We start from the raw sequence: 25,556 nt of genomic DNA, 5'->3' as shown, positions 1-25,556 counted from the left end.
AAGCACTAAAAAGCACTAGACCTACTAATTTTCCGTAGCAAAATGAATCGCTGTGTAACTTTTTGTATTCGATTCGGGAAAGTGTCATGTTGTGTATTTGGTATTTCTTACTTAAATAAGGTAATAATTAATAATACAACGTGGTTTTATATCATTAACCTTTATTGCCCAATAACTGACTAACTTCATTCCCTTGTGTCCGTGAGCGGTGTTGCCTACCTGTGTTGCCAAGTATATAACACCTCCTCTCTTGACCAAAATTCATAAATACAGATTGAAATAAAGATGTACTTACAAATTCATCCTCTGAACAGGTTTACATACTCTACTTGAACGTCTTAACACTGGTTCAGCTTCAGTGTGAGCCTCAGGTACTGTTGGCTCTATTGTATCATTTAGAAGTTCTTGTACATTTGTAGGTGGTGAAACGGAATTGGGTTCAGGGACAGATACCTCCCTTGGAACTATACTATGTGTAACTGTATCAGGAATGAAACAAGTTGGGTTATATTCTATAGGTGTATCCTGCCCAATTACTCTAATTTGGTCAATATGACGTCTCCACGTCCTACCATCATCTAACTCAACTAAATAATGTAATAATCCTAACCTTAGTATAACCTTGCCAAATTGCCATTTGGCATTAAAGTAATCTCGTACTGAGACTCTGGTATCTATAGCAACATTTCTAAGACTCTGGTCTGTGTAAGCATTTTTGTCATGAGTAAAAGGTTTAAGTAAATCTAATCTATTTCTAATCTGCCTTCCTAGCATACGTTCAGACGGGCTTTTGCCAGTTACTGTGTGAGGTGTTCTACGATACTGCATTAGTAACTTGCACAATTCAAGTTCTCTGTCTTTCTCTTCACTGTGCATGGCTCGCAGACAATTTTTTAGTATTTGGACATATCTCTCCCCCTGGCCATTCGTGGCTGGGTGATAGGGTGCAGTAAATTTATGTGTGATACCATTATTCTTCATAAATTCTCTAAATTCATGAGAATCAAATTGTCTACCATTATCAGTAACAAATACTGTGGGTATTCCGAAAGTAGTGAAGATTTTTCTACAAATTTCGATTGTAGTTTTTGTAGTAGTGTCTTTCGTGAAATGTATTTTAGGCCACTCACTAAAAGAATCGACTAAAATGAAGTAATAGCCTCCGTTAAAAGGTCCCGCATAGTCAGCATGTACTCTTTCAAAGCAAAATTTAGGTGTTTCCCAGATGTGGGAATTGTCCTTAACAGGATTGTTTTTGTGCTTGTTGCAATGAAAACAATTTTTACATAAAGATTCAATATCCTTGTCTATGAAAGGCCACCAGCAGTAACTCCGGGCTAAAGACTTCATTCTCACCATACCAAAATGCGCAGTGTGTAATTCATGCAGAATTTTATTTCTTAATTTCATAGGTATTAAAACTCGTTGTCCTCTCATTATGACTCCAGACTGTAGTGAAAACTCTGATTGATCTACGTTAAATCTGAATTGTTTTTCAACAACCTCACCAGTTTGTAAACCTAATAGTAACTTTTGTAAAGTAGCATCATTTTTGGTATGAAAAGATAAACTGTTAACATCTGTAGGTAAATTTTCAATCTGATTAAGTTCGAATATGTCTGGTTCATCATGAGTATAATTTTGTTCATTTTTAATAGGTAAACGTGAAAGAGCATCTGCATTAAAATGAGAATCTATATTTTTGTATCGAATATCATACTTTAGACCTTGTAAGAAAATTGCATAATGCTGCATTCTTGTAGCACTTAAAACTGGTAGACTTTTATCTGGTGCAAAAATCTGAACTAAAGGTTTATGATCAGTGTATAAAATAAAATTTCTAGCATATAGGTAATTGAAGAACTTTTTCACACCAAAAATAATGCTGTATGCCTCTTTATCTATTTGAGAGTACTTTTGCTGTGTAAGGGTTAACATTTGAGAAGCAAATTGTATCGGTCTTTCTGTACCGTCTGGAAAAATATGGGACAGTACTGCACCAACACCATAAGGGGATGCATCAGTTGCAAGGACTAATGGCAAATTTGGGTCGTAGTGACACAAAACATTTTTAGAAGAAATAAGCCTTTTGGCTTTATCAAATGCCATTTGACAATCTCGGGACCATTCAAATTCAACATGATTTTTAAGTAGATTTGTTAAAGGTTTTAATATTGTAGAGGTATGTTGTAAAAAACGTCTGTAATAATTAACTAACCCACAAAAACTTCGGACTTGAGTTTTATTTTCTGGTATTGGAGCATTTACAATTGCATCTATTTTATCTGAGCTACTAGTAATACCAAATTTATTTATTTTGTATCCGCAGTATTCAATTTCGTCTTTTAAAAATTCACTTTTGTCTAAATTTATATGTAAATTATGTTCAGATAATTTTTGTAACACTTGTTCAAGTCTTTGTAAATGTATATCAGTATTTGGGGCAGTAATTCTTATATCATCTAGGAACACAGAAATACCATCGATTCCTTGTAACATTTGTTCCATTAAACGTTGCCATTTGGCAGGAGCACTTGCAATACCGAACATTAAACGGTTTGGGCGGTACAGACCTTTGTGAGTATTAAGTGTAAGTAAATGTTTCATTTCACTTTTTATAGGTAAATGCAAATAAGCTTTTGTAATGTCTATTTTTGAATACTTATCGCCCCCTGCTAACTGAGATAGAAGATCATCAGGGGTAGGTAAAGGATATTCGTCCACTTCAATACAGGGATTTAAAGTAATTTTAAAATCCCCACAAATGCGTATGTCCCCATTGTGTTTGACAACTGGGACAATTGGGGTTGCCCAATCTGAAAACTCTACTTTTTGTAAAACACCCTGATCAACTAACGACTGTAACTCAGCTTCCACTTTAGGACGTAATGCAAAAGCAACTGGGCGAGCCTTATGAAACCTTGCTATACTACCAGGTTTTAAATGAATTTCAGCTTCTAAACCTATAATTTCACCAATTGACTTTTCAAACAAATGTTTGTATTTATCTAATAAACTTGAGACTTTAGAGTTCTCATGTGATATTGTATTTACCTCATGTAGTTTAATTCCAAGGGCACGTATCCATTCTCTTCCAACTAGTGATTGACCCTCACCATCCACCACGTACAACTTTAACATTTGCCTTATTCCCTGGTGCTCAACCTCCACTGGAGTTAACCCTAAAACATTTAAATGATTTTTACAGTATGTAGTTAATTTTACATCAGATTTCTGTAATTGTAGTGTAGAAAAATATGTGCCAAATACATTTTTGTTTACAATGGTAACAGCAACACCTGAATCAATTTCATATTTTAAAATATTGTTGTTTACTCTTAAGTTTATAAAAAATTTGTCTTTTGAATTTACAGTACTAATCTTAAAAATTTCTTGAACTGAGCAAACTGAAGTTACTGGGTTAGACCTAACATTTTTTGATTTTAAACAAACTTTTTGAATGTGTCCAACTTTTTTACAAAAATTACAAGTTAAATGTTTTTTGAACAAGAATTTGCTAAATGTGAAGGATCTCCACATCTATAACATACATTACTATTTGTGTTTGAAGAATTTGCAGCAGAGTTATTCTGAAATTGCATCCTATTATTATTTGCACTCCTTGCTTTTGTATTTAATATATTGACACTAGAATTATTATAATTTTGATTATGAAAAAATTGGTTACTGTCCTTTTCTGATGCCTCCATGCTTGTGGCAATCTCAACGGTTCTATCTAGGTCCAGTCCTTTTGATTCTAGAAGTCTAGCTTGTATTCTTTTCGATCGTAGGCCAAAAACAAATTGGTTTCTTATAGCAGTTTTAAGATATGTAGAGAAATTGCAGTTAATTGACAACTTTTGTAGTGAATGAAGGTATTCTTGTTCTCCTTCGGCTTGCCTTTTTGATTGGAATCTGAAGATTTCTGCAATTTCCAGGGGTGCAGGGTTGTAAAAATTATCCATTAAATTGACAATGTCGTCGTATGACTTGTCTTCCGGGACTTCTGGGGCTAACTTGTCGCATAGGGTGTCGTAGGCCTCAGAACCCATGTAGTGTAGTAGATAAGGTAATCTCATTTCGTCTGGAATTTTAAATACCTTGTAAGCACCTTCCAGCCTCTTTACCCACCTGGACCATTTGGTGGCAGACTGGTTGAAAGATTCAACGGAAAATTGAAATGTAGATACTTGTGTAGACATAATTGGGGATGTAGTATAATAATAATGTAAATAACTGTACTTGAAGTTGAAGTAGCAATGGTAGTAGTCGTAATAATCTCTGTAGTAGTTGTTATTACCATCATATGTATCCCATCCTCGTCGCCAATTGTTGTGTATTTGGTATTTCTTACTTAAATAATGTAAAAGGTAATAATTAATAATACAACGTGGTTTTATATCATTAACCTTTATTGCCCAATAACTGACTAACTTCATTCCCTTGTGTCCGTGAGCGGTGTTGCCTACCTGTGTTGCCAAGTATATAACATGTCACGAAAGTTTGTGAACAAAATGCATAGTGGTATAATGAAAATTGTATTTTGTGTATAAAGAAAATACATTTCCATATACATAGTATTCCATAATACAAGTGCATAATGAAAAATTTGTACATGTGCAGGAATGTGATAATGACGATGGTCCTCGAGCTACCTGGTGCCCATAGTGAACCCCGTCTCTTAGAGCTTTTTATTATTTTTATTCTAAATCAGTCAAAAATCATTACCTGCACATTTTCGAGGTCGCTGAAGACTAAAATTATGACGACGATAATTCTTGAGCTAGCTGTGGAGGATGGACCTCGTCTCCTTAAGTTTTATGTTATTTTCATTCGAAATCAGTCAAAAGTCATTACTCGGGGTTTTTTTTGGTTTCCTGAACACGAATTTTACGACGTCAATAATCTCTAAAGTATCTGCTGCCCAGCGTGGACCTCGTCTCCTGGACTGTTTTGTTATGGAATAATGCAAATCGATAAACACCTAGACTAAGTTGCTATTATATTCCATGTCCTTATTCATGTAATATGTAATAAATATTCAAGAATTTTCCCTGGTCTCCCCTACAAAATATAATTATTTGTATGTTCTATATATGATGGACCAAAAGGGCCATTAAATGAAAAAACAATTCACGTCTATCAATTTACGATGTGATGACATGTTCGTAAAATTTAAGTACCTACCATTTATATTGATACCTTTATCAGTGTATAATAAAAAGGGACCTAAATAAAATATGTAAATCAGGTAGTGCTTTTATGTTGTTTAACACCTAATAAAAGATTTTTTTTCTTTTTGAAAAACGTTTGATCGATTTGCTATTTTAAAAATAGTAACAGGTGTGTTTGATTACAGTTTTATGATTAATGTGTAAAAAATAGACATATTTAGTTGCATTATTCTTTTACTATTATTAAAGGGGTATGTTCAATTATATTAGAAATTTGTAATCGACTTAATTTCCAATTTAATAACCATGGCAAATTAAATATATTACTCATTTTTTATTTTTGTATCACTATTTACACTGTTCAAAGTATTAAGCTGTTCAATAAATTCGTTAGTACTCATTCAGAATTCATTAGTACTCACGTAAAACATTTTTTTAATGTGGTGTAAATTCCACCCACAAGGGGATTAAATTGTGGGAATTCACCTGTGCAAAAAGGGTGTACATATGTAAAATTATGAATATAATTTCAGTTAATGAGGACTGTATTACATAGGGCTGGTTCAAATAAATTAGGATATGTGGTAACAGGTTAACCAGACAATAGCAAATTAAGTTTATAAAAAGTCTTACCAATATTTTTGTTCCACACACTCGCGGTGTTGACAGGCTTACGCTCGCGGTTGTTTTCCATACGCGGAATCTGTCCGGGTACCGGTTTCTGAACACATGTTTTGCGGTACTAACACTTAGATCACGAGATAGAGCACATTTTGCTCCTGTACACGATTTAAAACAGTATTTGCGGTATTTTTCGCGTAACTAAAAGCAGGAGAAAGATAATTAGTTAGCGGCAGTCAACAGTAGAGAGAAACCCTTGTCACCAAACGACAGTCAACAGGGGAGAGAGAGCGTCCGTTCTCATCGATAGACAACAGGCAAGAGATACGTCTGTACCAAACCAAAGGTAACAGGCAAGAGGGAGACTTTCTTGTTTGCTATTTTACAACTGTCTGTATTTCTAATGGAGTGGGGTTAAAATGTGAGTAGGAAGGCTTAAAAAATGAGAAATAATTGTAAAATTGTAGTAGAATGGTGGCTAGTAATACAGCGAAAAAATGACATGATTTTTCGCATGTGAAAAAATTGAACATCACCCTTAATTAACTTATTTACAGGCTACGTGACCCTATATCTGCGTTTCCCTTCCGTGTCTCTCCGTTGTCATTCAAAGACTTTTTATTTATTGATTGTATACTCGTCTTGTTCTTCCTCTTTTATTTCGATTTATGACGTCAATCTCTGAATTTCCTGTGATATTAAATTTTTTTCTAGTCTTGTTATATGTCCGTACCACATTAATTGTTTCTGTTCCGTAATGTCATTGAACACCTAAACCTCCATTTTTTCTTTATCTCTCAATTTTTTAATCTATCTGTATAGTTCAGTATTATTACTGCATTTTCTCCAGATCACTATATCGACAGCAAATTCAACATCTACGATTCAACATTTCGATTCAAAAATGACACTAAAATGATATCTTGAAATTAAAAGTACTATCAAATTTATCACGTATAAAAGTGGACAAAATCATTTTAAAGTTGACCCTTCTTGACAAGAAAAGGATATATACGTGAATATAAGAAGTGCAAGAGAAAAGAGTGAAGTAGTCTATTAGCATTTGTATATAAAAACAAACGAGATGATATTTAAAAATACTGTTACGTAAAAATATGAGTCATATTAAAAACCTGTAAACATCTTGTTTATTCACTAATATGTTTTAGATTGTACGAGACCCTTCGACCAGCTGGCATAAACTCCAAGTAATACAAAAATGTATATAAAATAAATTGTGAAAATGACTACGATTTATGAGCTCACAGTGACGAATTTAAGAAGACATCTCGAAGACAGAAAATTAGCTTCTACCGGAAAAAAGGCTGAGTTAGTCCAACGACTAAAGAACGCTTTGCTAGAAGAAGGACTAGATCCAGAGACTTATATATTTGAAGATGCTGTCCTCTCGTCGATTTCGAAAGTTTCTGGTGACATCGCATCATTAGAGAACAAAGTTTCCGGCGACATCGCTTTTTCGAAGACAAAGTTTCTAACGAGATTTCTTCGCTGGAAAGCAAATTCTCTGCTAATATCTCTTTGGAAATCTCTAAAGTAATTTCTGAGATGTCTGCCCTCGACGATAGAATATCTTCGTTAAAAAACCAAGTTGCTGCCGATATGTCCGCCTTTGAAGAAAAGATTAAAGAGATGGAAAGGAAGATGGAGGAAACAGGGACAGCAGAGAGAGAAAACAATCCAATTACAGTGGAGACAAAAGAAGAAGAGACGAAATGTAAGTTGGAAACACGGCATAAATTTGAAGGAAGTGGAGGTTCTATCCATGTGAAAGTCTTAACTTTCGATGGAAAATCGTCATGGAACAACTACATGAAACAGTTCGAATCAGCCGCAAGAGCAAATGGATAGTCTGAAAAAGAAAAGGCGGTAAACCTGACTATCACTCTTCGAGGAGATGCCTTAGATGTGCTTCAGACCATAGCCGTAGAGGAGACCGATGATTTCGAACAACTGAAGAATAGGTTAAATATGCGATATGGCCACGAACATTTGGAGCATGTATATCAGTCGCAGCTTAAAAATCGTAGACAGAAGAAAGATGAGGCTCTTCAAGAATATGAGGTAGATATTGCCAGATTAGTACGATATGCTTATCCAACAGCTCCCGAAGACATGATGGAAAAATTGGCCGTTCAAACGTTTATTGATGGTCTTCGTGATCATGAAATGCAGAGAACACTACGATTAGCTCGTCACAAGACGCTGGTTGATGTCTTATCCGCCGCCCTCGAATACGAGTCAGCTACGCAGTCCTCTGGAGGATACAGTAAAGTTAGGACTGTAAAAGAAGAAGGAGATGAAGATAAACTTGACCAGCTCGTTAATATGATTAAAAGTATTACATGCAAGAAAAAGAAGACCATAAAATCAAGAAACTCACCATCAGGAAAACCAGAACGAGTCAGCCTTAGGGGGGCTTCGACCCGGAACTCTTCCAAAGACCCTCTTATACTAATAGCTTCTTTGAAATGTCGTGAAGATAGTGTATATGTAGATGGAGAAATAAATAGTAGAAGGCATACGTTGTTGGTGGATACCGGAGCGACCAGAACCATTATACGCCCGACAGTTATAAACAACCGTAAGAAACTGTTACCAACGAGGTTGCGACTTCGGACCGCTACAGGTGAAAATGCCAACATTTATGGAGAAATCCAGGTACAATTGTGAATTGGAGCAGAAAAGTTCGTCCATACTGTTATAGTTGCTGACATCGAAGAGGATGTTATATTAGGAATGGACGTAATGAATACGCATGGATTCCAATTGGATTTTAAAAATAAGGTAATCAAAGTTGGTAACGAGGAGGTATTTCTCCATCCACATAATGACAACACTGTGCAAGCAGCCATTAAAGAAGATACAGTCGTGCCTGCGAGAAGCGAAACGATCATAGTAGCGCGGCTACAGGGAATTGGGGACGAAGGGAGACCTGTTATGATGGAGCCTTGGAACCACGACAATGAGGTTGGCCGTGGAATCATAATTGGAAAGGAATTGGTGACTTCGGCTAAGGAAATTCCTGTGAGACTTATCAATGTCAACGAGTACCCAGTGACCATAAAGAAAGAGACAAAAGTAGGAACTTGTGTACCTGTGACATCCATAATCCGTCAGGCGACAACATCTGATAATTCCAACGACAAATTCGACCAAATGGTTGCAGTTGCAGGACAGTCTCTGAATCAGATTGAGAAAAGGAAATTAAGGGAATTTCCTTCGGCAGTATCGTGATATTTTCGTACCGAAAGGAGGAAAGATGGGAAGAACTACCGTTGTTAAGCATAACATTGATACTGGTAATGCTAAGCCAATTCGTCAAACAGCTCGACGATTACCACAGGCGAAAAGAGAGGAAGCTGAAACGATTGTTTAGGAAATGAAGGCCACGAGCCCATGGGTCTCTCCGGTGGTCCTGGTTAAGAAGAAAGACGGAACGACGAGGTTCTGTGTGGATTACCGTTTACTGAACAACGTTACCAAGAAAGATAGTTATCCTCTGCCTCTGGACACATTGGCTGGAAGTAAATTGTTTTCTACTTTGGATTTGAAATCTGGATACTGGCAGGTAGAAATGGACCCAGTAGATAAAGAAAAGACAGCCTTCACCACAGGATCTGGATTGTGGCAATTCAACGTTATGCCATTTGGACTCTGTAATGCTCCTGCGACATTTAAGAGGCTTATGGAAAATGTGTTGAGAGGGTTATCTTGGAAAACATGCCTGGTTTATCTAGATGACATAATCGTCTTGGGTGAGACATTTGAAGAACATTTGAAGAATTTAGAAAACGTTTTTAATCGACTTAAAGCTGCCCAATTGATGTTACACCCCAAGAAGTGCCAGCTATTTCAAGGTAAAGTCAATTATCTGGGTCATATAGTCAGTAAAGAAGGAGTGGCCGTGGATAAGGGAAAAATCGATTCCATTAAGGAATGGCCAAAACCAACTGACAAACACCAAATGAGAAGTTTTCTTGGACTATGTACTTACTACCGAAGGTTTATTAAGAAGTTTGCAGATATCGCTAAGTCATTAACGCGACTTACGGAAGAAGCAAGAGATTACCGCTGGGATACAGACTGCCAAAATGCCTTTGAGACCTTGAAAAAGCATTTAATAACAGCACCAATTTTAGGGTATCCACTGCCAGAAGGAGAGTTCATCTTAGATACAGATGCAAGTAATGTGGGAATTGGAGGGGTGCTGTCTCAGATTCAAGGAGGAAAGGAACGAGTCCTCGGATATTTTAGTAAAGTTCTTTCAAAACCTGAGAGGAATTATTGTGTCACGAGAAGAGAACTTGTAGCAGTAGTGAAATCAGTAGAGCACTTCTATCAATACCTCTATGGAAGGAAGTTTTTAATCCGAACCGACCATGCCGCCCTTAAGTGGTTGATGCAGTTTAAGAATCCAGAGGGTCAGATAGCCAGATGGATTGAACGACTCCAAGAATACGATTTCAAGATTGAGCACCGAGCCGGAGTTAGCCACAGAAACGCTGATTCTCTTTCCAGAAGGCCATGCCCAGCAGAGTGTTCCCACTGCAACAAAACGGAATCCAAGGAAGCAGCAGTGCTAAGAACAACGATGGTCAACGACGACTGGACGCCTACTAAGATCTGAGAAGAACAAGGAAGAGATCCAGTTATACAGAAAATTCGAAAATGGAAAGAGGAAAACCGTCGACCGCCTTGGCAAGAAATATCAAACCTATGCTCAGTAGTTAAGACGTATTGGGCCCAGTGGGACTCATTTATCATGGAAGATGGCTTGCTCAAACGAGTCCTGGAAAATGATGACGGTTCAGAGAAGAGAAGACAGTTGGTGATCCCAAAGAGCAGAATAGCCGAAGTACTTCGTCAGTTACACGACAGTCCATCAGGAGGGCATTTTGGTGTAAAGAAAACCCTTAAGCGAATTCGGGAACGGTTTTATTGGATGAATAGTTCCGACGACGTAAAAGACTGGTGTAAGAAATGTACTATTTGTGCTACGAGTAACGGGCCTTACCGAAAAAGGAGAGCTCCTATGAGACAATATAATGTTGGAAGCCCGTTTGAAAGAATAGCTTTGGATATCGCTGGGTCATTTCCAGAAAGTGAAAATGGAGGCAAGTACATGTTGGTAGTAATGGATTACTTTACTAAGTGGGTCGAGATTTACGCACTTCCAGACCAGGTCGCTACCAGAAGGCCGCTACCGTTGCAGATAAGTTGATCCAAGAATATATCAGCCGATTTGGGGTGCCTTTGGAGATACATAGTGACCAAGGCAGGAACTTCGAAAGCGATCTATTCCAAGGAATATGTGATAGACTAGGCATGAAGAAAACAAGAACTACAGCATATCATCCGCAATCTGATGGTATGGTAGAACGAATGAATAGGACAGTTGGCAAGTATTTGACAAATATGGTGTCCGATCATCAGCGAGACTGGGACCAATACCTTCCGTTCTTCACAATGGCCTACAGATCTGCTGTTAACGAATTAACAGGCCAGAAACCAGCCAGAGTCCTATTCGGACGCGAAACGCGACTACCTTGTGATCTAGAGTTTGGGTGTCGACCTGGAGAAGATGTAGCAGGTGAAGATTATGTGATCGAATTACGAAGAAGAATGGACGATGTACATGAGTTGGTCCGTTCCCACCTTCAGATCGCTAGCGACCGAATGAAGAAACGGTACGATACACAAGCCGAAAAGGGTTGCTTTAAGAAGAACGACAAAGTATGGCTGTATAATCCCAAGAAACGAAAAGGTTGTTCTCCCAAATTGCAGCAGTTTTGGGAAGGCCCATACTTAATTATGGAGAAGATCAACGACGTCATCTACTGAATAAGCAAGATTCCGAGGGGAAAGCCGATGATAGTACACCATAACCGGCTGGCGTCTTTCGAAGGTGACCTCGACGTAGATGAAGAAGTGGAAGTAAACCAAGTCCAAGATGTGTCTGACCTCACGTTTGAGGAATCATGGGTGCCTATGGAGGTACCGGTAAAGCAAGACATGGTGTTACCACTGAAGAAAAGCAAGATCTACTCGCGCTCTCCGATGACTACTCGCTGACCCTTACCATCCCTGCCAGTATCAAAGACGCACCAGGGTTGGCATCCGCCTTTCGAAGGAAGTTTGGTCGAGTTGCAGAACTTCAATGCCAAGTGCCAGCTCCCGGTAAAACCTTGAAACTCCAAGATGGTGACCTACCTTTTCTACCTCGTAACTAAAGACACTGCCCGTGACCAACCTACCTACCGAGATGTATGGGAAGCCTTACTTCAATTGAGAGAGCACGTACTAGAGTCCGACGTGCAAAAGTTAGCCATGCCAAAGTTGGAGTGCCGCCAATTAGATTGGAGGGTTATCCGAAATATGGTGAAGGAGATCTTTAAAGACACCGAAGTCCAGGTGTTAGTCTGTTGCAATCCGCATAGTTACTGGCGCGGAGAGAAAACCGTCCCTTGTCATTTTTATACAACTGGAAGTTGTAAAAGAGGGTCTAGTTGCCGATACCAGCATACCGTTCCAGTTCCAGTCCCGACAAGGTTCCAGGAGGAACCATCTTTTAAGAGGGGGGCAATGTTACGTATAAATATGAGTCATATTAAAAACCTGTAAACATCTTGTTTATTCACTAATATGTTTTAGATTGTACGAGACCCTTCGACCAGCTGGCATAAACTCCAAGTAATAAAAAAACTAGTTCCATTCGAATCTTCCGGAATTAGGCCTGTCCATTCGAGGCGAAACCAGGTCAATTGAGGTCAACATCCATGGGGTTCTAGAGCAGCTGTTTTCGTATAAATATGAGGGAACTTTCATTTTGAAAACAGTTAGTTAATATCTGACCCGCGCCCGCGATTTTAATTGTAGCGTTCGTATAAAATAAATTATGCATTATTAGTGGTTAAATAAACTGATATAAATTATCGTGCTTTTTAATAAATTAAAATAAGAACAATATAATAAATTAATAAAGACATTATAAATTAAATAAAGACATAGCAGTTAAATAAATTCACAACAATACGCAAACTACAGGATTATATTTTTAAACTTCTCATTTTTAAAGCAGAAAAACAGTCAATAATAAAGTAAAATTAACTTATAATTTTGGTGCAAATGTAACAGTAATCGTTGTCAGAGTTCATATAAAGCTCCTTGTATGGCTTAATTCAATTAATTTGAGTCATTTTTTACGAATTTTAAAACACAGTTATTTAAGCACAAAGTACTAACACAAATAATCCTCTATTTTCTAATGTTTCTAAAATGTCGAATATTATCTATACCTTTTAAGATTTCCAACAACAGATTTGTATTTCTCCATCTCATGAAGTCATTAAAGGGATTATATTGCTATTGATATAGTCTGAAATGCCAAGAACATTTAACAGCACCATTTAATCCATTCAAACTAGGAATAATAGGTATTTCTTTCTGGTATTAAAGGGATTTTTATCTATTGCAAAATACCAAGAACATTTAAATATATTTATCCAAATACGGGCATTACTTTACTGCTTTTATAATTTCCCAGTGTTTTATTAGTTTGTTAATATGCGTTTTAAATAATGTTGGAGATATACAACAACCTTGTCGAAGACCCTTATTAGCTGTAAACTGTAATCTTTGTGCGATGTTAAATTGTTTCAAGGCATTAATGTACTTTGTATGTATCTTCCTCCTCAGTCTTAATCACTTATTGAGATGTGGTGACACCATCAAATTGTTATAATTTTTTTACTTCTCTGTCATGGGCTAGTAGTTCGGCTTCGTGTAACCCTCGGTTAATCAGTATATTTGTTTGATCCACCCAACGGCTTGGAGATCTTCCCCTAGACCTTTTGTTTTAACTCTGCTCTCGATTACCAGTTTTTCCATCGTACCTGTTTTTTTTTTGGCAACGTGTCCAAAATACTGCCAATATATCTGTTGTATTTGTTGTCCTAGTATTGCTACATTAGTTCAATGTTCAACCCAGGATATTTTTAAACTGCGGCGGTATACCCACATTTCCAAAGCCTCTATTTTATGTTTATCTGCTTTTTTCCGAGTCCACGTTCGGTTGCATATGTGTCTATAAAAAAAATGAGTGCTCTTACATTTGCATGTATAGACAGATTTAAAAAGAGAATATATGTAATGATACAAATCATTTTTTTTTTTCAGATTCAACAACCGCAGCTTCCCATCCCCCAACCAAACATGTACTTACAACAACCCCAACCTCCTCGTGACCAGCCCCAAATCCTAACACCATCCATCCAGCGCAATCCCGAAACAGGTGATTATATGCATGCGAGCGGAAGCATGAACGTCAACCCCAGATTGCAGTACGAATCCCCCCTTCAACCGTACGTGCCACAATTACCGGCCATGCAAGGACAACCCAATTGGATCGGACATCAATCAAATCAGATGCCTCCACAGATTCCTCAGTATGCTGGTAAGTGATTCTAATGAGTGTGTTATTTCAATATTTTGACCTTGATTTAATAAGATAAACGGAGTGTGGCAAAATATACCGAAGAAATAATAATTTATATCTATGTTTCTCAGTGGTAAACATTTTTTTGTAGAAAATGTTTTTTGTAACAAACAATTTATGTTTTTCATTATTTTTAGTAAAATGTATCTCTTAAGGATTACCCTATATTAATAAATTATCAAGTCCACTAGTACTAGCACATATATAAATGTTACGGAACGAATGACCCCTTTTCTAGTAAAAAAAGTCCTAAGCAAAATATTCATTGAATATAACAAACTCTCATAGTTGTCATTGTAGACCTCGAAATGGTCTTCCACTTAGTAAATCAAGAAGACTGTTAGATTCTGTAGCGAAATATAAAATAGACCGTAGATACTTAGCAACAATCAAATATACTTCAACAAACAAATTCAACATATACATAGTGGTAAGACGACAGAGTGATAAACTTTCCCCAAAAATATTTGTGGCCCCCCTACCTGCAAGATATGCTTAGTAACATAAAATTGATTCCAGATAATATCCGGGAAGCATAATATATGTTAAAAGAGTTATAAAAATCATCTAAAGACGTAGGTTTGAAAATAAACATTTCAAAAACTTTATAAAGCTCCGATGCGGAAACCAACAAATCTTTCCCCAAACGAGCAGTTTCTGGCTCTATACAAGAGACGCTGATGGAACCTCAACCTACCTACTCCAAATTCATTGACAAAGAGTGCATAGAATATTTCCTAACCAATCTTAAAAAAACATCCACTCGTGGACGAAAAGGTTCGAAACCACAAATAATTACCTCCTCTGTCTACAAAACTGACTTAATTTTCTCGATAAAACTATAGCAATAGACTTGATAGCGTAAAAAGAAAAGCATTTGGAAATTCGGGAAAAGAGGGTTCAAAATTGTCAAAAAAAAATAAGAAACCCAGTAAAAATCAAAAACAACCGAAACCAGCAGTGAGATATGCCTCAGAAATAAGACCCGACGCAGCCACAACTCAAAGGCTACTGGAAATTGCAGAGATGAGATAACTGAGAAGAAATGCAGGAAATTCGTTGAGAAATCGAAAGAGAAGTGAAGAGAATTATAAGAATGTGTAACGTTCAGTGTATAAACCAATGGACACTAAATAGAAAAAAGGATGGAATAACCACATAAGGAGAATGGGGGAGACCCATGTCTCAAAATAGCAAGAGATAGGTCACCAATTGGCAGAAGTATAGAAGGAATGCAATGAATAAGCAGAATTACGTAAAAAGAGGCAGAAGAAGAAAAGGATATTGGGGAAGATATTGATATTGAGGACCTTTTTCTCTAAATTGTTATGAAAATTATAAACGTATAGTCATTTCTTCTTCATCATACTTTAAAGCGTAAACTATTGGTCCGATTGAAATTAAATATTGAAATATGATGTTTAATCGCCGGAACTATATAATTCATATACATATTTTGTTATAAATGATGCCATCTATATATCAAATGCGGGATTTATTGAGTTATGTGTATATTGTTTGTTTCAGATAAAGCCAGTCGCATATTCAATCATAAGGAGAGCGGTTTTCAAGTGCCTGATGGACAAGAGATCAGGTATAATAAATATAAAGGGGCTATGCAGTATCTGCATCGCGCCCTTGGATATTCAAGCGCTAGTAATACCGCAGGGTGAGAGACGGTTATCCGAACAAGTAGTGCAGTCTTAGACAGATTGGCAAATAGAACCAAAATAATCAAAAGCTTTGTAGACAGCATCCAATTGAATAAGATTACTTAGAAATAAGAAAAATCATTTATTAAATATTATTTGATAAATATGTTTATCGTTTAAAGTGAAACAACAATAATTCGGTAGCTTAATTAGTTTACTTTATGTTTTAGTGGACACTAAAACAGTTGACCACAAAAAACATCGAAGCTTTCGAGATGTGGTGCTATAGGCGCATTCTCAGAATATCATGGATGGACCGCGTCACTAACACGCAAGTACTCCAAACTTTAGACAAAAGATGCGAAATTCTAAATGAGATAAAAACTAGAAAGATGGAATACTTGGGGCACATTGTGAGAGGTGAAAAGTACGAACTTTTAAGAAATATCATGCAGGGCAAAATTAAGGGCAAAAGAAGTGTGGGAAGAAGAAAAATATCGTGGCTTCGTAATCTACGTGAATGGTTCGGGTGTAGTTCGATTGAACTTTTTAGGCGCGCTGCTAACAAAGTCGCAGTGGCCATGATGATTTCCAATCTCCGCTAGGAGTGGCACGAGAAGAAGAAGAATCGTTTTCGGACATGTCATTCATAAAATTTCGGTCCAGTATCGGGCTACGTCGGTTCCATCTTTGTTGGCGAGCCACAAATCTTCGAGGGTACATAAATGAGGACAATTTCTGCATGTAAGAAAATGTTCCATATTGTGTGTTTCTCCACAGTCACAGTTCACATCATCTTGGTCTATTTTTTCCCATTTTGCCATGTTCGATTTTACTGGAGCGACCCCCGTTCTTATCCTATTCATAGTTTTCCACGTTTTAAAGTCTAGGGACTGGTCGGTCCATTCAACCTGGGGAAGAGGAAAATACTCAGGCGGTTCATTCTGCACTGTTCCAAGGAAGCTTTTTCTGGATTTTAGTCGCTTTCGTAGTGTTCGAGCTTTGTATAGGGCATGCCGCTCATCCGCGATCTGTTTAATTTTCTCTATGTACTCTGCAACGCCTCTGCGTGTTGAGGGTTCTCCCGCTGCTTTATATATATTTGAGAGTGGCGTTGGTTTCATGCACCCCGTTACTATCCTGCATGTCTCATTTAGCGCAGTATTAACCTTGTTTGGTGTGGGCAGATCTGCCCCAAACGGGGCACGCATATTCAGCAGTTGAGAAAAACAGTGCCTGTGCCGTTGTACTTAAAACGCCAGGACGTGCGCCCCATTTACTTCCCGTTAGCTTTCTGAGTATGCTGTTCCCAGTTGTTACTTTCCCTCCCTTTTTTATGCAATGTTGTCTGTAGGTGAGGGACCGGTCCAGAGTTACTCCAGAATATATAGGTTGGTTTGTGTGTTCTAATGTATTACCATTCCACGCAATTTGGAGTTTTCGCTTGGCTTCCTTTGCGCGAAGGTGGAAAGCGCAGACTTGGGTTTTAGAGGGATTGGGTCTTCAAAACTATTTCCTTGAGCACATATTGCAAGAACGTCAGCATAGAGGAAGAGCTTGGTTTCGGTCGGCGTAGGTTGGTCGTTTGTGTATATATTGAAGAGCATTAGTGCTAAAACTTCCCTATGGGAGGCCGGTTTTTTTAACTCTCCACCTACTTACTTTACTCTACAGCACAACGAAAAAATGTCTGTTTTGCAGTAAGGAATATATGACCTTACCCAGAGGGTGGTCATTGAGAGTGAAGTATAATTTGCGGAGCAATATTTTGTACCTTACTGTGTCGTAGGCTGCTGTCAAATCTACGAAAGCAGCCCCTGTTATACGTTTTGCTTCAAAGCCCTCTTCAATGTTTTCTGTTCGTACGAAGACTTGACCGGTGCAAGATTTGCCGGGTCCGAATCCTCCTTGTCGTGGGATGAGGTGCTTGTCGACATTTTTTTCTATTCTGGCGAGTATGAGTCTCTCGCATAGTTTGAAAAAGTAACACAACAGTGAAATATGTCTGTAGCTACTGGTCTTTTTCTGCTTTTAACAAGGCTATGACTTTAGATTTCCTCCATGATTTTGAAATTTCGCAGGCTTTGCAGTACATGTTATAAAGTTGCAAGATCCAGTTTTTTGCTCCTTGGCCTAGATGCTTTATTTGTTCACTGCATATATCATCCACACCTGCAGCTTTCCCGTTTTTTAACCTGTTCATACCGTCGTGGAGTTCTTTTAGTACAAAAGGAGTTCCTAGGTGGTTTGTCTGCGAATCCAATCTTCTTCTAGTGTTTGGGTCCTTATATCGATTCATAGTTCTTTCATTCATAAGGAGTTGAGCAGCGACTTGGTCTGCTGTAACCTTGCAATGTGGTTTATGTTCTTTTGGATCACCGCTAAGTTTTTATACAAGGTTCCATGCTATTTTGCTACTATGTGTCATGTCCATTTTTTCCAGGGTCTCAATCCACTTTTCCTGTCTGGCTTGACTTAGCTGTTGGAGTAGTACTGCTCCGCAGTCAACCGTTTCTTGGCTGAAAGGGTCAGTGGAATAGAAGGTTTCGTATGTTCTCATTAGTTTTTTGGACTCGATGGACATCCCGAGAACATAATGTTGTCTACATCCTCTGGGGGTAGCTTTTCTAGACACATTTTTGAGTACCTCTACAAATTTTTCGTAGTTCTCTACTTTTGGTTCAAGATGTAGCAGCTCAGAATCTAGCATGTCTGCATACTTTTGCCAGTTTGCTTTTTTGAAGTTAAATCTCCTTCTGGATGGAATAGCTTGTAGTGTGACAATTGGAAATATATTTATACCAATTGGTCTATGCTGATTTTTTGGTATGGGGCCATATACTACTTTGATACATCGGTCTTCGAGTTTATTACTTGAAAAACAAATATCCGGGTTATATCCTCTTTTCCAAACTTTGCTCTGAAAAGATGGTGGAAGTTTAGGATCATGGATTAAAGTGAGTCTACTCGTTTCGGCCCATGCTTCTACTGCGTCTCCATTTGCGTCCGAATCTGCATAGTCCCAGAGTAAACTGTAACTATTAAAGTCTCCCAGCACAAGCTGATTGGTTTGTGATTGGAAGTTAGTTAGGGATGAAAATATAAAAGGCTGATTTGGTGGCTTGTATACCGAGGTTATTGTGCATTTTCCGATCTCAGTGATTATTATCTCTATACCGTGTACATTTGTTGTTCCTACAGATGAGACTATGGTTTGAGTTCTCACAAATACCGCGCTCCCATGCTTATTGTATGATATCTCCGCAATAAGTTTGATACCAGAGACTTTAGGTCTCGCTGCAGTTAAGTCCCTGTGGGTTTCCTGGAGGCACAATATCTCACATTTCGTGTTCTCGCAGAATTCTAATAAGGTGTCTTGTTTGGCTGTAGTGATGCCCTCGATATTTATGCTCGCTACTGTCAGTGTTGGCTGTAAGAAGAACCGTTGTGGCTTGATGTTTGCCATCTGATTTGGTTTGGTATCAAGCTAGGAACATATTCATGACACCTTTATACCGATCAGTTCTCAAAACGAATTAAATTAAAAATAAAACAAAATTTCATTTTTTTAGTACAACCACTGTTCTAAGGTCCAATGGGACCATTCATTTTCTTCAGATAAACACAATTCTTCCGGAAGTTATCGATACATTTTTGAGCGACCTTTAATGATTGTTGTGCCAATTATATTTACTTGTTACCGTATTCAGAGCCATCGTCTCTATTGGACATATTTTTTGTTATAATAAAGTTGATGGACAGAGATGTTGTTTGTCTTGTTTACTACACAATTTTCATTGTTTTTACCTTATATCATAATTCTACTCTTAGCTAATATTTTATATATCAGCGATTTTGTTTTCATGCTCAGTTCCACTTCAGGTCCATTCCATTAAATACAACTCAGTTACTTAATTGCAATTTTTGTTTTTCGCACCTTTAGCTCAATTTCTTCATATTTTACCGATTATTTTGTTCTATGCAGTTTTTTCATTCGATGTTTTATGAGTCCAAGTGAGATACCCGGCTACATGCCATTTTCAGCATCATATTATCACAGGAAAAAGTTACAGAAAAGAAGGAGAGCCTTCATATCACAAAAGCACAAGTAGTTAGAGCCATCTAAAGAATAAAAAATAATAAAACCCCGGGTCCTGATGAAATACTTAAAGAAATTAACATTTTTAAGCATAAAAAGCTACTGGATATCTTGTAAAAACTGAACATTAATTACCAAGATGTTCAAATAATATGCTGGAATCAAACGGAAAGAATAAACAAGGCTTCCTGTCAATTGAAGTAAGTAGTCAGAAGGGTTGACGACAGGGATGTATTATCTCGCCAATGCTATTCATTTTATATTCTGAATATATTTTCCGTGAATCATTAGAACATGACTCCAGGTCCCACTGTCTAACTATGGAGACCTGCACAAAGAAGTGAGAGATTAAGTACAAAAAGCAAATAGACTGGCAGGATGCCTTAATAACACTATATGGCGAAACAGACAGATTGACACTGAAATGAAGTCAAAATTTATAAAGCCAGTGCAAGACCAATAATGATATACGCCTCAGAAACAAGACCCGACACAGCCACAACGCAAAGGCTACTGGAAACGGTAGAGATAGGAGTACTGAGAAGAATTACAGGAAATACGCTGAGAGATCGAAAGAAAAGTGAAGACATTAGAAGAAAATGTAACGTACAGTGCATAAATGAATGGACACAAAATAGAAAAAAGGATGGAATAACCACATAAGCAGAATGGAGGTAACCCTTGTCGTCAAAATAGGAAGAGATAAGCCACCAATCAGCAGAAGAAGTATCGGACGACCGCGCAAAAGATTGAGTAACAACCTTCCATAGAGGTATTAATCCGCCAATGAACAAGCAGAATTGCTTATAAAGAAAAAGAAGAAGAACATCAGATATGCTGACTATACAGCTAGATATATTATATATCAATATCAGGAAAACCAAAATGATGGCCATTTAAAAAAAATTAACAACAATTGTGAGTAATTAGATTTTAACGGACAGATTATTGGGCTAGTTTTGCAAAACAAATATCTCGGAACTATTGTGAACGATATTAACCAACATTTAGAAGAAATTCGTTCACGCATTGAACAAGTACGAGCTGCGTTTGACAAAATAAAAAAAACTGTTGATAGCACGGTATCTTATTATGACTCTAAGAATTAGATTGGTTACGTTTTTTCCGTACCCCTATAAGTTGTGGAAAGCTGGATACTAAATAAGGAACTCTTTAAAGAGTCACAAATAAGGCAGCGCTGGAAAGACTGAATATTGAACCTGAAATTGTATTTACCATAAAGGAGAGAAAACTTGAGTTTCTTGGACACATCTCTGGAGGTATAAAATATGAATGCATACAAGTTATAATGCAAGGAAAGATCGTTGGATGAAGAAGCGTGGTAAGTAGAAGAATTTCTTGGCTACAAGACCTTCGTGAATGGTTCGGAAGGATATCGGTCGAATTATTTTGTGCAGCAGTTTCGAAAGTGCAAATAGCCATGTTGATTAGCAATATCCACAGGAGACGCCGAATGCAAGAAAAATATTAGGAAAACTCTTAAGGATAGCACTCATTTATAATACAATGAGAGAACATAGGTTAAGATGGTTAAGAACGTCGAGATAGTAATCACCCCATATGAAGAATTGTTTAGTTGCAAGTTCCCGGAAGGAGTGGGAAAGGCAACCAAAGACGTCTGTCAAGTGTATTGATGTGGCATGATCCGAGATAGAAACTTATAAAGCAACCTAATTAGGGAAAGCAACTCCAAATAGGGCAAAAATCAAACAGAGTGATGATTGGAAGATCTTATAACAAATAGTTTTTAATTACAAGTGGCACGACTACGTTGATGTGGTTTAAAACTGACAAACTTAATGAGTAAGCTTTTAGAACTATTGAATCTCAAAGTCATCATATCTCTATTGGAAATGAAATATGAACGAATTATGCAAGTATGAACCGAAGTGTTTCGTGTTTTATTTTATGATAGTTTTAGATAATGCAAAAAATCTTATTCGATTGGATCTACAGCATGCTTTCACACAATAGATTTAGAACTGTAAGTACTTCTCCACCTCTGCAAGCTAACTACAATTCTTACTGACTTTTGTATATATGTTTATTCCCTTTACCCAGCTAAGTTCTTTTTGATGGGTTATTTTTCAATCTTTAAAACCAAACGTATATTCAGAAGTTAACTAATATATATATATATATATATATATATATATATATATATATATATATATTTAATATAAATTTTAGATAAAATTGCACTTTACCTTATAAAAAGCAGTAAAAATTACAGTTTTGTAAATGTATTTACCATTTCATAAAATTTTGTTCGAAAATTGTCTATAATATCTAAGTTTCTATGTGTATGTGTTCCGATTTTTCTAGCGTATCAAGCGCTTTCTGGCAGCAATCGATGAAATTATAACTACAAACCAATTATAACATTTCATAAAATTTTGTTCGAAAATTGTCTATAATATCTAAGTTTCTATAAGTATGTGTACCGATTTTTCTAGCATATCGATGATATTTCCGGCAGCAATCGATGAAATTATAACCCCTAATCGCAATGAACGTTAGTTCCCATCTCCTACTTTACTGCTCATTCATAGGCTGACTCGATGCATCTGTATACAGGGTGTTTCAAAAAAAGGTAACCCCGTCTCTAGGGTAGGTAAAAAACTGAAAAATAATTGGGGTTTGTTTGTAATAATAGTAAAAAATTTGTGTAACGCCATCCGTTTTCAAGATACAGGGCGTTAAAGAAAAAAAAATTTTACGCATTTTTTACGATTTTGCCGAAACTACTGGCAACATTGAAATGAAATTTAATACGAATCTGTTTTGGAAGCTGATACATCCCATGAATTGGTTTTTATATCAGATTCTCATAGAGGGCGCTAGTTACACGGATCGTACTAAGTATTAGGCAATATAACTTTTTTAAAAGTATAATTATTAATCAAAATTTCAAGTAAACTTAAACATCTTTCAATTTTACACGAAAAAGGTACTCTTGGTAAAACTCGATACTGTGTACCGTTTTCGGAATATTTTGATTTGAAAATTATGAAGTAATAATTGATGCTGTTAGTAATGATAAAGTTCTAATAGGTATACCTCTATTTTCTCCAAGTGATGGAAATCTGACATTTATTGATTGTTATGACGATATCAACAATAATTAGAGTTTTGAAACCTTGTTATTTGTAAAATCAAATCAAAATGTACTCAAATGTTGAATACACTGATATGTTATTAACCTTATGCGAATGTTTAGGATGTTCTAGTGCAGCTGTGAAAGTTTCCTAGAAGAAACTTACCAAGTAAAAAAACATTTAGAGCCGTTGAACGACGTTGTCGGGAAACTGGGAATGTGAGACCAAATAAAATAAGTTCTGGTAGACCAAGAACAACAAGAACAATTAATAAAGAAAATAATATTTTAAATTTACTTAATCAAGATCCAACGAAACCAACGTCGAACAAGTGGACAAATATGCATACCTGGGAACAATGATTAACTCCACAAATGATTACAATCAGGAGATAAAAATAAGAATAGAAAAGGCTAGAGCAAATTTCAACAAAATGAGAAGAGTTCTATGTACCAGGGATTTAAAACTGGAACTAAGAGTTAGGTTGGCGAGGTGCTATGTTTTTTCGACCTTATTTTATGGAATGGAATCTTGGACCTTGAATCAATAAAAAAACTGGAATCATTTGAGCTGTGGGTGTACAGAAGAATTCTGAAAATATCATGGACAAAACACGTCACAAACAAAGAGGTTCTGAGAAGGATGAACAAAGAAATGGAAATTTTAAATTCAATAAAAACAAAAAAAAATTGGAATATCTCGGACATATTACACGTGGAGAGAAATACACCTTGCTCCAACTGATCATGCAGGGAAAGATCCAAGGAAAGAGAAGCATAGGGAGGCGTAGAATGTCATGGCTGCGCAACCTGAGAGAGTGGTACGGATGTACATCAAATGAACTTTTCAGAGCAGCCGTCTCAAAAGTTCGAATAGCTATGATGATTGCCGACCTCCGCCGCGGAGATGGCACTTGAAGAAGAAGAATCAAGATCCAACAGTTAGCGTAAGGAATATAGCAAGACAATAAATACTTCTTCAAGTACTTGGCGGATACTGAAAGAACAGCAATTACATCCTTATCATTATAGACAAGTCCAAGAGCTCTTGCCAGATGATCTACCGGTTAGAGTGGATTTTTGTGAAACATTGCAACAAAGGACAGCCCACAATCCAAATTTTTTAAAATGCATTCTTTTTACGCGACATGGTATGTTTAACTCCCATAATGCACACTACTGGTGTGATGAGAATCCACGAGTCAAAAGGGTATCACATTACCAACACTCATTTAAAGTTAATGTTTGGGCAGCAACTTTAGGTAACAAATTAATAGGTTATCATATTCTACCTGGAAATTTAAATGGTGATATGTATCTTGATTTTTTAAACAATTCCTTATTCGAGATATTAGAAGATTTAAAGCTAAACGAGCGAAGATCTTTATTTTTTATGCACGATGGAGCTCTATCACACTTTGATAGAAGGTGTCGTAATTGGTTGAGTAATCATTTTCCGAATCGATGGATTGGTAGAGGTGCAGAAGCTCCGATTCATTGGCCTCCTAGGTCATGCGATTTTAACCCTTTGGACTACGCAGTTTGGTCGTATATTAAGGAAAAAGTCTATGCTACAGAGGTAAATTCACGCCAAGAATTGGAAGAAAGAATTCAACGTCAATTTAATGACATCATAGCTGATCCACTACCGGTTAGAAGGTTAATGGAATCTTTAGAAAAAAGAACAGACTTGTGTATTTGCCAAAACGGAGGGCAGTTTGAACACTTACTGTAATTGAATTTTATTTTATGTTCTTAGTCATTAATTTAATTTTCTTCTTGTGAGTTTTGTTTAATTACTAACTATTTTATACCAGCATCAATTATTACTTCATAATTTTCAAATCAAAATATTCCGAAAACGGTGCACAGTATCGAGTTTTACCAAGAGTACCTTTTTCGTGTAAAATTGAATGATGTTTAAGTTTACTTGAAATTTTGATTAATAATTATACTCTTAAAAAAGTTATATTAACTAATACTTAGTACGATCCGTGTAACTAGCGCCATCTATGAGAATCTGATATAAAAACAAATTCATGGGATGTATCAGCTTCCAAAACATATTCGTATAAAATTTCATTACAATGTTGCCAGTAGTTTCGGCAAAATCGTAAAAAATGCGTAAATTTTTTTTCTTCAACGTCCTGTATCTTGAAAACGGATGGCGTTACAAAAATTTTTTACTAAGCAAACCCCAATTATTTTTCAGTTTTTTACCTACCCTAGAGACGGGGTTACCTTTTTTTGAAACACCCTGTATTGTAATTTACATAAGTTGCATTAGGATCCATTTTGGATTTTATACCCCTACGTGAAACTTTTTGTTTTTTGTCTCGCGCCGGAATGCTCACATTGGAGAGCGCTTTGGCCATCT

At 36.8% G+C, this 25,556-nt stretch overlaps 2 protein-coding genes across 5 annotated transcripts in view; one reads left to right on the top strand and one right to left on the bottom strand.

Moving 5' to 3' along the window:
- LOC140441500 (uncharacterized) overlaps positions 1–25,556 on the top strand; it is a 116,931-nt gene that overhangs the window by 69,345 nt on the left and 22,030 nt on the right. For 2 of the 4 annotated variants that reach the window (XM_072532257.1, XM_072532256.1), the window contains exons 5-6: positions 13,992–14,268; positions 15,838–15,979. In XM_072532257.1, the coding sequence (XP_072388358.1) occupies positions 13,992–14,268; positions 15,838–15,979 (419 nt within the window). The remainder of the gene's footprint in view (positions 1–13,991; positions 14,269–15,837; positions 15,980–25,556) is intronic. The other 2 variants (XM_072532259.1, XM_072532258.1) reach the window with 1 other exon arrangement.
- LOC140441503 (uncharacterized) lies at positions 2,872–4,351 on the bottom strand. Its single transcript, XM_072532261.1, has 2 exons — positions 3,552–4,351; positions 2,872–3,182 (listed from the first exon to the last, which is right to left on the bottom strand). The coding sequence occupies exons 1-2, from the start codon at positions 4,200–4,202 to the stop codon at positions 3,177–3,179; spliced, it is 657 nt and encodes a 218-aa protein (XP_072388362.1). The 5' UTR covers positions 4,203–4,351; the 3' UTR covers positions 2,872–3,176.

Source organism: Diabrotica undecimpunctata, chromosome 5, assembly GCF_040954645.1.
Source record: "Diabrotica undecimpunctata isolate CICGRU chromosome 5, icDiaUnde3, whole genome shotgun sequence".
Taxonomy (NCBI): Eukaryota; Metazoa; Arthropoda; class Insecta; order Coleoptera; family Chrysomelidae; genus Diabrotica; species Diabrotica undecimpunctata.
The sequence above is the reverse complement of the archived record's forward strand: the minus strand, read 5'-3'. Positions and strand labels throughout refer to the sequence as shown.